Source organism: Vanellus vanellus (genome assembly GCF_965231255.1).
Source record: "Vanellus vanellus genome assembly, chromosome: 2".
Lineage (NCBI taxonomy): Eukaryota > Metazoa > Chordata > Aves > Charadriiformes > Charadriidae > Vanellus > Vanellus vanellus.
Window position 1 is genome coordinate 157,591,689 of NC_138906.1, and position 13,991 is coordinate 157,605,679.

A 13,991-nucleotide genomic window follows, 5' to 3' on the forward strand; every position below is an offset into this window, starting at 1 on the left:
TTCTCTGGATCACAGCCATCAAGGGAGAGAGAGCATTTTGCAGCAAACTTTCTAATTTATATTGAATGTGACATTCATGATATGAAATAATCCTGTTGGCCAGCTTGGGTCAAGTGCCCAGGCCTCATTCCTCCTCATCCCCGCACCTGGCGAGCTTGAAAACACTGAGACCTTGAAACCCGCACACCATAGCTGGCTATAAAGTAAATATTTTCAGAAATTTAGGCACTAGAGTCTTCTAAAAGTGCAGTTTTCCCAAGCATTAAAGAGAAATTAGTCCTGTGTCACTCAAACCAGGACAGGTATGTACAAAGCGGTGTCTGAGACGCAACTTTTGCTTGTCTTTCTCTGAGGCACCATGTTGCAAACGTATACATTTGTTGGAGAGGGAATAATTAGGAACTGAGACGAGATGATGCCAGGGCAATACAAATGAATGGCTGACGGTACAGAGAGATCCCCAGCTATGAAGCTGGGGCGTAAGGTGCTGCTTCGCTCCATGTATCTGATCTGGAAGCTTCTGTTTGAATGCGTTCGCATCTGTCTGGTCTCTGAGTGTTGTCACATTATTCCTCCCTTCAGGCACTCTTGAATTGAACCTGAATGGGTTCCCTCGAGCAGCAAAGACAGCCAAGAGCTGTGACCTAGGCATGGTTGTGGCAGCAAGTGAAGAAAACAGGATCTCCATCTTTCAGCAGAAGCGCGTCCGAGGCTGGTGGCCTTTCATCAAAGCTGGGGAGCTCACGGTAGGCAGCGCACTACAGATGAACAGCTTTTCTCTGGGGTTGATATACTCTGCTGAGGTCCTGAGACAGACAGATGCTAATTTTGCATACGGTATCTGAAGAATGATCACCACTGGCAATCTGTAGGGCTCCTCCAAACGTTTCAGTGGCCCCCCATAGATTTGGTTCAGATAATCCCAGGCAGCCATAGCTCTTTGTATTTTTTCTTTGCTTTCTTCTACTCTTCATCTCCCAGCACACTGGATGGGTAGAGTGAAAATCAGTTGTTTCCAGCCAACTTTGTGCCAGCTGAGGAAATCCTGGGAGGAATCTCACCCATGTATTTATTTCTTTTCTACTTATTTCTCATTTCAACCAGGGCGAAGGAACAGATTTTGGAGTCTGTCATTATTCTCCTTGCTAGCGACACATCTCAAGTAGAAAGAGCACAGTCCCCTCTTCCTGTTGAACTGTGCTCACTAAGCCAATTCTTTTTTAGTTTTAGTGGAAGGATACAATTGGTATAAAGGAATGCAAAGGACAATGAAAGCTTCCACCAAACTTTACAAGACTTTTTATATTAGAAGTATCCTCCTAAGAAGAAGAAATACTGCCATATAAATTTTCATTTACCTGAAGCCTCTAGCATAACAAGGCTTGCCAGCAGGGTGGAAATCTCACTCAGCATGTACCTAGCCATTTATCTCAGGGTTTTCTACTGCAGCTTCTCTTCATAATGATGCAGTGCTTTCTGTGTATAATCTTAAGCTACACTGAAATTCTCAGTGTTTAACACATCTCATTTTTCCTCTTTCTTTAAGGCTTCTTTGTACTGTTACAGCAGTATAGGGATCCTGAGTGTAAATGAAAGACAGCTCTGCTCCTCTGTTCCCTAGGTGGAGTGCATGTAATCTAGGCAGATAGTTAACTCTGCATATGGTCTTTGGGGCATGTCTACATGAAGCAAAGCTGTGTAAGTGAAGGAAAACCCAAGGTGATGTGCTCACATGGCCACAGAGCACTTTGGGAGATTGGACCTGAACCTAGGCATCTCTTCAGACCAGTTCTGGGTTTAGGGTGGTTGAAGTCTTACTAGGTCTGTCCAGAGCCCTGTGAAATCAAGAGCTACAAACTACCTTCCTGTAGTATCGCCCTCCACAAATTCACCTGCTTTGGCCCTTTTTTAGGGGATCTACCTCCCTCTCTAGATTTTAATTGACTCTCCAAGAATTTTCCTAAACAGCACCCTTCCTTCATATTTCCATCCCTTCCAGCAAGAAGGGTTCTTTAATAAAAAGTGTCATCTTCAAGTTCATCGCCTTCATCAGATTGAAGGTGACTGCGTATTTTCCATGGGTTTAGTGGATGAACTCCACTTGCAAATCCCTGCTTTACCTCAATTTTCTCAGCTCTCATACAATTGATTCTCTTTCTTCTAGTTCACTTTCATCTCTTGATCCCCTTGTCTTCCACATTGATCCCTTTTATCCTCATCCTTCCTTCAGTCCAGTTCTGTGCTGAATCCCAGCCACTGACCATAGATTAACACTTTAGTTTTTGATATCCACAAAGGTATGGGGCAGGAAAATATCAAATACATTGAAAGCCATTTGTCTGTTTTTCATCCATCACAGATTTTATGAAGCTGATTTGATTTACCCACTCTTAACTGTCACTGGAATCTTTAAATCTCTGAAATCTTAATTTTTTGTTTCCTTTGGCCTAATTCAATCTGTAGTGAAGATAGTACTGAAGAATGCATCTGGATGAACAGGGAAAAGAAAGAATGTCTCTGTAAACTAACACAGACAGAAATATCAACAAATTTGTTGCTGGGAAAGGGAAAAACAAATATTTAACCCATATTTAGGAAGCTCTAACTTCCATAGCAGAAGTTACAGTAGATCCTAAGAATCCAAATTACGTATTTCTACTGCCAAGTGTAATAGACATGATCTTTTACAAGTGCTAATATTTTATTGGTCACTCAACATGCTTTAATGACTTGTCACAATGAAAACAAGCAGTAAATCAGCAGTTATATTCCATTATGACTTTTCTGAATTCTAGAAATTATCAGTAAATTGGTGCTGAATGAAGTTGTCCTTTTGTCACAGCTCTGAGTATCATCTTCTGGGCATCCATCAAAAAAATTGACTCTGAAACCACCTGCCAGACCGCTATTCTTTTAGCCTGAACAGAGGTCTAGGATTGCATAACATTTTCTGCACACAGATCTCATTTCTAGCCATCTTCCTTTTGTGAGCTGAGACCTCACAGCTCAACAGCTCCAGAACTTGTGGCTGGCTGAATTTCCCCCCATTGGTGGACTACACCTCATCCACATCAGCAATGCAGCTTTCAGCTTGGCCATTCAGCTGTGCCAGGACCTGTGGTAGATAAAAGACAGGTCTTCTCAGATGAATTATGTTATAATTTAGAAAGAAGGGTCTGGAAGAAAACATCCTACCTCTCTTTCCTCATGGTCCTTAAGCATAAGTCAGGAATTTGATGCCTGGTTTTCCTTTGTGCTTTCTCTTTAACTGCAAAAACTTTATCTTTTCTTTAACCCATTTCCTTTGCCCTTAGCTGGTTCCATAATTTCTCCACAAGATGAATCCTGCTGTGATTTAGTGATAATAACCCAGGATTGGATGCTTACATATGATCTCTCTGATCCAGGGCAAGGTGGAAGCTGAGTTTCACTTGGTCACAGCAGAAGAAGCTGAGAAGAATCCAGTAGGAAAAGCTCGAAAGGAGCCTGAGCCCTTGGAAAAACCCAAGTGAGTAGGAGCATACTCATTAAACAAGCTGGGCAGGGGCCTTCAGCAGGAGATGGGGAAGAGCAGGTGTCCTCACTCCTCTCCTGGCTTTTCTTTCCTGCTGTAACCTTGAGCAAGCCATTTGTCCAACTTGTGCATTGCCCGGCTGCCGGCACTCGTAGGTGGCAGCACCTTCCAGGTTAGCTGAAACGCCTTCCTCTAGAAGCCCAGATAAATTGCATTGCTACATGTTTGTCCTCAGCTAGGGTTCACATGCGGGGTCGTTCCATAGCTGACCTGACATGTGATAACCTCTTAAACTATTGTAACTTATGCATACACCCAACACCTCAGTTTGGTCACCTGTAAAGATCAGATGTATTATATCTATTATATTAAGAGGATAACTGTAGGCCATTAATGTTTAAGTGCTTTAAAATGACTGTATGAAATATGTCCTATGTCCAGGTTTTTTTATTAATGTGATCGTTAGGAGGCAGAATCTTAGTATTAGGAAACAAGAATTTTGGATATTAGGAAAAATTTCTTCAGCAAAACAGTTATCAAGCATTGGAACAGGCTGCCCAGGGAAGTGGTGGAGTCACCATGCCTGGAGGTATTTAAAAGATGTGTAGAGGCAGTTCTTAGGGATATGGTGGACTTGGCAGTGTTAGTTTAACAGTTGGACTCAATGATTTCAAGTCTTTTCCCCTCTAAATGATTCTGTGATTCTAACATTCTACGATTCTAAGAATTATCTGCACACATTTAAAGGTGTCTTAGGTGCTACATATCAGTGGAAAACTGACCTCTACATACATCTAGTTATTTTTGCATAAATTAATCACTTGCAGATAAAGGCACATAAAATATGAAAATCAAGTCATACAGGAATAATATGAATTTAACAAACCTGTCTCTAATTTTTTTGTACTTCATAATCAAAGAATGAAGATACTTATTTTTCATCATAAGGCTTTTTAATGAGGACATTTTAAGTGGTTTAACAAAGGTACATTTTATCTTTCAGTATTTTTCACATTAAAAAATATTTGCTGAGGTTTTTGCATTCAGAAAAAATGTACTTCTAATCTATTTTGGCTCAAGTACTTTGTTCTACTAAATTAATGAGCTAGATTAAAAAAGAGAAAGAGAAATTGATGTTATATTTCCTGCTACCAAAGCTTCTAAAAATCGATTGCTAATCATAATGGTAATCATTGCACATTCTGTTTAATCTTGTTAGTTTGATAAATATCTCGGGATAAACAGGAAAAAGGCAAAAACAACATAAAAGTGGAATTGTCAATACTCCTACAAAGGATATAAATTCAGCCTGAAAATTAGAGGTATCAGAGACTTGTTGAAAATTAACATCTTTCCCCAAAGGCAGGATGAGCTACGCCTGACAGATGTCTGTCTGAAAGATTCCCAGTAATGGAAACTAAAGTACTGTCTTACAGAGAAGAGAGGTCTGGGATAGCTCTGAAATATGCCTGGTGGGAGACATCAGCCTAGGCAGTTTTAAGAGGGAGCGTAGTCTGTAGTAGAAAGATTACCTGTCCAGAAGTTTGTCAACAGGATGCGCAAAGGCACCCTCTCGTTTTCCTCTCATTTTTTTTCCAGCCCAGCCTGTGCAGCCCAGGCAGCCTGGGGCTCCAGGGCTCACTGCATTTTCACCTCAAGGGTATTTTATCTGCAAATGTGCTGTTGGGTCAAAAGGTTATCACTAGCCTGGTGGCCCCTTCTCTGCTGCACAGCCAACCTGGAGGTGTTTTGATCCAGAAGCCACAAAACCAGATTGTTCCCCCAGATCTTGCACTGAGTAATCAGAGAGGCTTCACATCTAGGTTTTTATGATGAAATACACAGCGAACACTGGCTCAATCCAGTTCTACTCTTAACTGAGGTGTGTGCCTCAATTAAATTAAAATTAGGGTGGGGCTAGTCTCACCTGACATTACCCATCTCAGCAGGAAGCCATTCAGGCTCCATTTGTAGCTGCTCATGTACAGGTGGGGGAGCCATCCAAATTATTAACACACCTATCTTAAGATGGCGGCTGGGGAAAGAGATGAATTGTCCTCCAGAAAGTCCTTCCTTTCCACATGCAGACAGCCCACATGACTGACCAGGCCAGGCATCTAAGTTTTAAACTTAGGCAAAAATAAATGCTAAGGTTACTAAAGCAATATCAGCATGTGGATAGTAAATACTATTTTAGCTAGACACTCACTTACTGGAAAGAAAATAAACTCATAGCTGAAGACATTGCATGCCCCAGTTCCGTAAATCTGGTAGTAAAGTTTACCAGCTCTGTGCCCCCGAGTGATGGAATACGTGGTTCATACACGCAGAGTAGTCAAAATCAATGGAGAGATAACAGATAACTGTTTCTGCACTTCAAATGAATTCTCTTCAGGAAGAAATGGATCTCAGGGGGCTTTGTGTCAAGACCTCCATATCTCTATGCCAGTACCGTAGGTTCACATTTTTGTTGCTAATCGTGTAGGCTTACATAGAGAAACAGAGAAATTTTCAGATTGTTTTGTGTAATTAAGTTTTTAAATCAAGAAACAAAATAATTTCAAAACTAAAATTATCTTCAAGGAGCTACTAGATAGTGGAAGACTCTTTAATGTACCAGAGCAAAGGTATACAAAGATTAAATGTCTGGGAACTAAAGAGAAACATGCAAATGGGATATAAGGTGCAGTGAGTGTAATTTCCTGCTGGCCAGGGCACCATGAGGTTATCCATCTCTTCATCTCTGCCGATCAAGACAGGATGCTTTTCCGGATGCACTCTATTATAACCAATGCACTGCTTTAACTGGTACTGAATTCTGTTGCCTACGTTGCAAAGAAAACAAATTAAATGAGCAACAGTCTGGCTTTTTGTCCCCTGTCTTTAAAGGTTATGCAAAGCCCTTAGGTAGCTGGAACATGCAGACTAATGGCTTTGTTACTCAACTCTCTGATTCAGTAAGTTTTGCTCTTTAGAGTATCCATTTTTTAATAATTCCTTTTAACCTGGAGGGCTTATTTGTTGATTTATTTCTGAGTCATTTCCACCTCAGCATAAAACACAGTCTTTAATTAAAAGATATTCAGTTGGCCTTTTAGATTTACAGACTTTCTGTCACATTGGCATTCACTTCCATGTGCAGAATGCTGAATTCTCCAGATGACGAAGGCATTGCTTAAATTCCTTAAATGACTTTCTAGATTGAGACATGGCCTTTGCTTTTTGTGACCCTCAGTCTTAATTTCGTTCTCCTTACTGCTGCATCATCTGCACAATTACAGTGATACTGGGTAAGAAAGACAACCTGCACCTAAATTTGCTGTTGTTAATGTTGCTCCACACCGCTATACTCGTCAGGTCACCCCGTCACACAGAGCTGATGGAAGTTACCTCAGCTCATTGCAGGGATAGGGCTGTTGAAGTCAGAGGCATAGTGACCTCCCAAGCTGGGTGGGATGCCAGAGGAGAGACTATGCCGACATTTTTCCTGAGGAGAACATTGTTTTCCTCTCTGTATGCAGCCAGCTTCGTCCTACAGTGTGAAGAAACTCCTGGTTACGGAGAGAATATGACATGGGACAACAATTAGGAAAAGTTTAGGACTGTGAAGTGCAGATAGCTGCCACCAGGAGAAGGTGACTTTTGTTGCCTTTATGTACCCAGGCAAACTACCTAGATTTTGGAGTTCATCTCATCTCCTGTTTTCAGGAGGCCTGTTTTCAAACTCCTTCTGAAAATATGCCATTTTGGCTGTATGCCAGGCCTGAGCTGGCTCTCCCTGTTATGGCACCATGACTATCACTGAGCAATTAGATTTTTTGTAGTGGCTCATTACACCTTTTGCAATGCTAAATTACATGCAATGATTAGAAAGATTTTGTACTCAAGTTCAAGATGTCTGCATTTCTTCTTTAGGATTTATCATGATCTTGTCTGTAATTTTGAATTCCAAGTCTTGCCTTAAATTGGAGTAGTTGTGAAGTGTGAACTGGAATTTCATTCCCAGTGGTGTGTGGAGCTTGGGTTCAGGGACGGATGGATGAAGAGTGACCCCATAGTACACAAAACTTGTGGAAGTTCCCTCTAAATTTTTTAGTCAGTTCATTGCGGTTAATGGTCCTTTTAAAACTCAAATACATATTTTGCAGTGGAGTACCTTTGGAAATAGCTGGATCTGCCTTTACAAAACTTTTTTTCTTTCTTCCCCTTTAGCCGACCAGACACATCCTTCTCTTGGTTTGTAAGTCCTTTCAAGTGTTTGTATCACCTGATCTGGAGAAATTACAAGAAGTACATCATCATCGGCATAATTCTACTTATTCTTGTTGTCTTCTTGGTGCTCTTCATCTACACTCTGCCAGGTGCGATCAGTCATAAGATAGTTGTAGGATGAGCACAGGTTATGGCTCTCGTTGTAATCAATCATATACTCAGTTAAAAATAAAAGTCAGGCATACAGAATTAATGAACCTGAAACAGGTCTCATTCCTTTTAAGAAGAAAACATAAATATTCGTATCAGAAGCTGGAGCTCACTTAGAATATTTTAACATCTTACTTTTTTGGCTGCTCATTCAGACCCAGCCTTAATGTACATTATCATTAACATACTGCTGCAGCTTTAGTGACAATGAAAGTTTGATTTGGCACCTAAAACAGAACTAGAAAGTAAATTCCTTAATGCTGTGCAGAAACTGATTTTTCAGTCAAGTATTTTTTATTACAGAGAAGTGATTAAATATTAAGAGCAAAATCTGTACACTGAGACAAATGTATAGTTCAGCCTTTGCACAGTTTTCTAATTAATGATTTGAACTGTTTTCCTATGACCTATAATGGCACAATTATTTTGAAATAAAAGGTTTATAAAAAAAGAAAATCTAAGGTTAAATTGTCTCATTTGGTGTCACATGCAGAATTCATCCTGCGCCTCTCCGTAGGAGCTCTGTGCTCTATAAAGACATCTCACATGCTTACAGATGAGGTAGTGTCAGTGACAGGGGGAGGTAGAAGCAGAGATGGAAAGAACTTTTTTCAGCTGCAGTTTGAAAGTGCTGGAGGTCGCTGGAGGAGAGGGATCAGGAGGATGAAGACTCAGTTACAGGCGCTGCGGTAACAAATGATCCTTGTAAAGGAGAGGGAACAGGGAGAATCCTGCTGCTTGACGAGCAGAGGGAAAGAGGGCTGGAAATGAGAAAGCTGCAGAGTGGAACAAATCATGGAGGATTAAAGAACACAAGGAACAAAACCTCACACAGATGTCAATGTGAAAATCTTCATCCTACTTAAGAACACAGAAAATGCTGCAGCCTGTGTCATGCAAGGCAAGGCTTGATAACTTAATGACCACACTAGGCCTTAAAATGAGTGATTATGGATGTGAAGTAGCTATAGAAATCTCCTCTAGTCTCATCCATGGTTAGACATGTTGTAAAGGTGACCTTTGAGAAAATGCTTTCCATCATGCTCTGCTCATAAAAACTGTGAGCACCCTGTGCAAATTTTAAAAGTATTAAAAGGCAAGAAAAAGAAATCTAGAAATGATGATAATTCTGCCAAGCTCAGGGTGCAGGAATAGAAATGTAGGCATCTGCATAATTCTCAGAGTCCACTTCTGTGAGAAGCTGCTGTGGTATTGCTTGTACCTGGCCTGTTAAGGCTTTACAACGAGCCCGTGTTCCCCTCTGGCCTACAACACAGAATGCTGCATGTCATTGAATCTTCCACAGAGAAAATATTTTACATTTAAAAAGCATTTTAGAAGCTTGTTTTGGATGGGATGAATTGCTCTAAAAGTGCCTCTTCCTCATTCCACTGACGATAGAGGCAGATGGCTAAAGGCAGACTGAAAGCATCCCATCCCTACCCCATCCAGCAGATTGTGACTCAGTATTTCTTCTAAATTTCATGTTCTAAGTATACAATAAATACAACTAAATTATTTAGGTATGTGGGTAATTACATTACAACTGGACATATGGCAAAGGACCACACTGGATGGGTTTTACTGTTGTGCTATTTTCCTTTAGAGTGTATTTATTATGACTAAGAAATTAGAACACAATTATATGGTTGAATCTGGACTAGTTAAATGTAGCAATGCAGGACAGCAATGTGGAAAGGTGCTGAGCACCCTCAAGTCCTTCTTCGTCTCATATCCCTCTGCACTGGGCCCTTGTCTGGTGCACTCTCTGCTTACACATCACGTGGGACAAATTCCTCTGAAACCACTTGTTTTTCGGATATGTGCTATTTTGCAATTGAGCCTGTATGAAACAGAAAAGGAAATGTTATTTCTCCTAATAGGTCTCACCATACCATGGTTTCTGGAAATGCAGTTTAAAAGCTCCAATAAAAGCAAATAAAAATATTTTGATGCAAAATGTGGGAGATGAATTGCGACAATTGGAGTATGTTGTGATGGCCATAAAGGCAATGGTTCTGATTATTTTTTTTTCCAGTGCAACAGGGCAGTAGGTCTGATCCTGCATGGCAGCTGTCATGTCCATCTGTACTTACTCTGCTTGTTTGCCCTTGCTGTCACGGACTGTGTGAAGCACTGGTCTGTGGCTTGAGTGCCCTGCCCTTGCCGGAGGGTCCTTCTGCATGTTTCCAGGACCAAGCCTTGGCTCTGGAGCTCAGCAGCAAACACATAGTGGCAGGAGCACTGTTAGGACAAAATGGCTGAAATGACATCCCCCTCCAAGCCCTGGTCTGAGTCTGGATGAGCAGGGGCCATGCAAAGACCAGACCCTGTCCCTTTTCATCCCCTGGATCCCAGTGCAAATAGCCATCTCCTTCACCCTTGCTGCCCCTGGGGTCTTCAGTCTCCTGCAGCACAACCATCCCTGAGCCCCTTGCATCACTGAGCACTGAGGTCCCCTTACCCCTGCATAGCCCTACAGTCTGGGCTAAAAAGGGTATCACACAGCCAAAAATCAAGCAAGCTAACTGTTCCACAACTCTTGAACTGCCTAGCACATGTAGGCTGAGATGGGTAGCATTGTCTTATGGGGTAAAGCTAAATCAAATACCATTTCACGATCTTCCAGATGGCTGCAAAGTAGCTGGAGAGGTAGGGCTGTCAGTAAGTATTAAAGGGAAAAAACATAGCAGGACGCAATGTTGGACTACTCATATGGATGCCAGATGTTACAGGTTTGCATCTTAAGTGGATTTATAGTGACATGGGCTTTGTGGTTCGTAGGGAGTGAGGTTTATACTGAGGATTGCTGTTATTGTCAAGAGCTCCTACCTATTTCATACAAAAAGAAGAGATCCTTATCCTGAGCAGCTATCTCAACATTGGTCCACAATTATGCTGGCTCAATTTTGAGGCCAGCTGGTACAATTTTGAGTTTTATCGACTGGTACTTGACCACAAATAGCTCATTAAATAGCTGAGTGCTACCATTCGCAAATACAAGATCTGTGGATATAAGATTGTGCTCTTGCAATGGGAAGGCTAGCCAGGAATCCCAGAAATGTTTGGAAATAAAAGCCTACCATTGCTGATCTAAAAAGGCACATCCTGCTTTGAGACATTTGGCTTGTGACAAAAAACCTTCTCGGGCAGGAGCTGATGTTATCCTTCTGGTGGACAAACCTGGAAGATGGAGAGAACTATGCGTAAACTGTTGAAGACAGACTCAAGTTTGGGGTACAATAATTTCTGACTGCCCAATTTCAGGTACCCTGAGTCATATTTTTAGGCACAAACTCACCTCCTGCTGGCATTTAAGGAGCAAAGTAGGAACAGAGTCCCGTGATATAGTGTTGCAGAGCAAGTTGGGCATTCCTCTTCCTGCTCTAGACTCCAGTTGTAGCTGATTTAACACATCACGATGGGTGATGGGGGACAGACATGTCAGAGGGTTGTGCTGACCAGATTGAAGCCAGCTCTAGCCTGGAAACACATATTGGTACCAAAGCCTTGCTGCCTTCAACAGGACACATCAGGACACAGAGCAAATAGCGGTCTGGTGTCACCTGCCCACATGGCCATTGCTGTAGTTGGATGTGCCGCATTTTCAATCACTAGGGACAACTTTGCGTCAAAAGAAATCGTACAGGTTAATAAATGCTACCAGCAGATGTTCAGCAGTAGAGACAGGGCAACAAGGGAAGATGGACCTTTGCCTTGTTCTGGCGATACAGCTGAAGAACATCCGAATAAAGGAAATGGAAAGTCTACTTTTAAGGAGGAAAAACAAAGCAAAAGCTAATCAAGGTATAATGTGAATCGCTAGAAGAGGAATGGTTCTCTGTGGGAAAAAAGGCTTGGCTCCAGGCATATTCATAGGCACACTAAAATGAAATCTTTATAAAACGTTATTACATGAGTCAGAAGGAAGAAGCATTACTGCCATTGAAGAGCAGAGATGTGAAACCACTCACTCTAACAGAGCAGAAGGAAAATGATAGAAAATCACTATCAGATCTTGCTGTCAGGGTCTCCCATGAAATGGAACAATACTGAAGAAACCCACCAACAGATTACTGAGTCCTTGAGAAAAAATATCTGTTTGTTTATGCCTCTCTCATTTCTATTGGCTCAGTTTGGGAACATTCGGTGGCATGGTAATACTACAGGCAAGCAAGAGCATGAAATGCTTAAGAAGCAGCAGAAGTTTTGAGTTCAGCTAGTAAAAGCAAACAGTTACCAGTAACCAGTACCCCAATACCAGTAACCCCACAGTGAGGTTTGCCACAGTCTTGCCTGATTTCCTACTGCGAGAACAGGAAAGACCTGTTATCACTGATTTGGCTACATGATGACCAGTAAAAGGTCTTATGAATATTGATCTCTCTTGACAATTTTGTGTTCCCATATAGCTAATTAGGACAACAAAAAAAAAAAAACCCCTTGTCTCACACCACACAGTGTAGAAGGCTTCCAAAGAATACACTTGCTGTTACTGAATCTTGCTGCAACAAAAAAACATTTATCTGTGTAAGCAAAAGCTACCATAGCCCAGCTGCTGAAGTCCAGCTGTTTAAAACGTGTGCTCATCCGGAAAATATCATAGCATGAAATGATGACCAGACTCATTAGGTGTTAAGGATGGGGCCATTACCAGCTATTTCCCACTCATAACATCCCAGCCCATCACAAAACCCTGAGGAAAACTCAAGTCTTCCACCCACTGCCACCACAACTTAGGAGCTTAACTACCACAGGATAAAGAGGGATCAGGGAAAAAAATGCAATTTCTAATTCCCCCTCCTTGCCTGTTGAGTGAGCCAGGGAAAAGCAGCACTTGATTTCACCATGAGCCAAGTTCCCACCAAGCCTCCATTGATGCTGAGCCACCCAGCACAGCCAGGACAACTGCAGCAGCCCTGGCCCTGGCAAAGCCAGGTCCTAAGGCTGTGCTGGAGAACGAGGTTTCAAGCTCAGACTTGTGCTGTGCCAGCCAGGGCATGCTCACCATCATCTGCAGAGTTATTTCTGCAAAACTCACCAGGGCCCTGCCAGTTTGTGTGTCTTATGCAGTTGGTCTGTGTCCCAAGCAGCATACAGGACCAGGCTGGTACATAGGTTGTCCAGATGAGCTACACTCACATCTGCAACTTAGCACTCTCAGGAGACCTGCTCCAGAGATCTGTTCTTCTTTCTTTGCCATGTGGTGCCTTGGCACTGGCACGGACCCCTTGGCAGCAGGTATGTCCCTCTCCTTTCTCAATGTCACCTTGGTTGAGGGCTGATTGCTTCTGTGAATGAGGCAGTATGTCTACCTCCCACCTAAAATATATGGGCTTGGGGGGGCTCTTCTGACAACCTAGCTGATGGATAAATGTTTCCAGGTCCTGTGCTGGGACCCATCATGCTCTGAGGATGGTGTGTGCTCGCCTCTTCCAGTACAAGCCAGAAGACTCGGAAGAGCCTCTACAGTCACCATGAGAGGTGCTGGCAGGCTCTGAGGAGCCATTCCAGCCCAGCCTGGCATCCTTCCCTGGCATTGCTCAGACTGTGGAAAAGCAGGACACGGCGGGAAGCAGGAGTGTCAGAAGATCCCTTTCACACAAGGGAGAAACTCCAGCAGCTCACACACTGTGCTTCTCATGAGATTTTCTAATTTTCCTTTCAGTGAAAGGAAGCTTTGCTGGCTATCATTGACACTGTCCCTTCTGTTTTCAAGGGACCAATGGAAATGCATGTTTTGCCCCAAACCTTTAGCCACCTGACCACAGCAGTTGGCATCTAGTTTGCTGCTGGACCCCTGGCTGTTCATGCTGAACCGCAGCTCTCTCAAATGTGTCAGTCAGCAGCTTTGGTTGCACAGCCATGGTTGCACAACCCATGGTTGCCTTGTAGCAGCTGGCACCTCCATACCTGCTCTGAAGTGCTAGAAATGTCACAAAACTGGTGGTGCAGCTGGTCAATCCAGAGCTATTGTGACTTAAAACAAGCTACTCTATCAGCCTGTATCCCTGAAATGTTTCAGGGAGACTAAAGCTTCAGGATAAACCAGGCT

The 13,991-nt window shown here is 42.4% G+C and overlaps 1 protein-coding gene across 1 annotated transcript in view; it reads left to right on the forward strand.

Annotated features, from left to right (window-relative positions):
- Positions 1-7,907, forward strand: part of FER1L6 (fer-1 like family member 6) — a gene marked incomplete at both ends in the record, with an annotated part of 81,759 nt that extends 73,852 nt beyond the window's left edge. The window contains 3 exons of the mRNA XM_082479020.1: positions 583-746; positions 3,408-3,508; positions 7,727-7,907. Coding sequence (XP_082335146.1) covers positions 583-746; positions 3,408-3,508; positions 7,727-7,907 — 446 coding nt within the window. The remainder of the gene's footprint in view (positions 1-582; positions 747-3,407; positions 3,509-7,726) is intronic.
- Between the last annotated feature and the right edge of the window lie 6,084 nt (positions 7,908-13,991).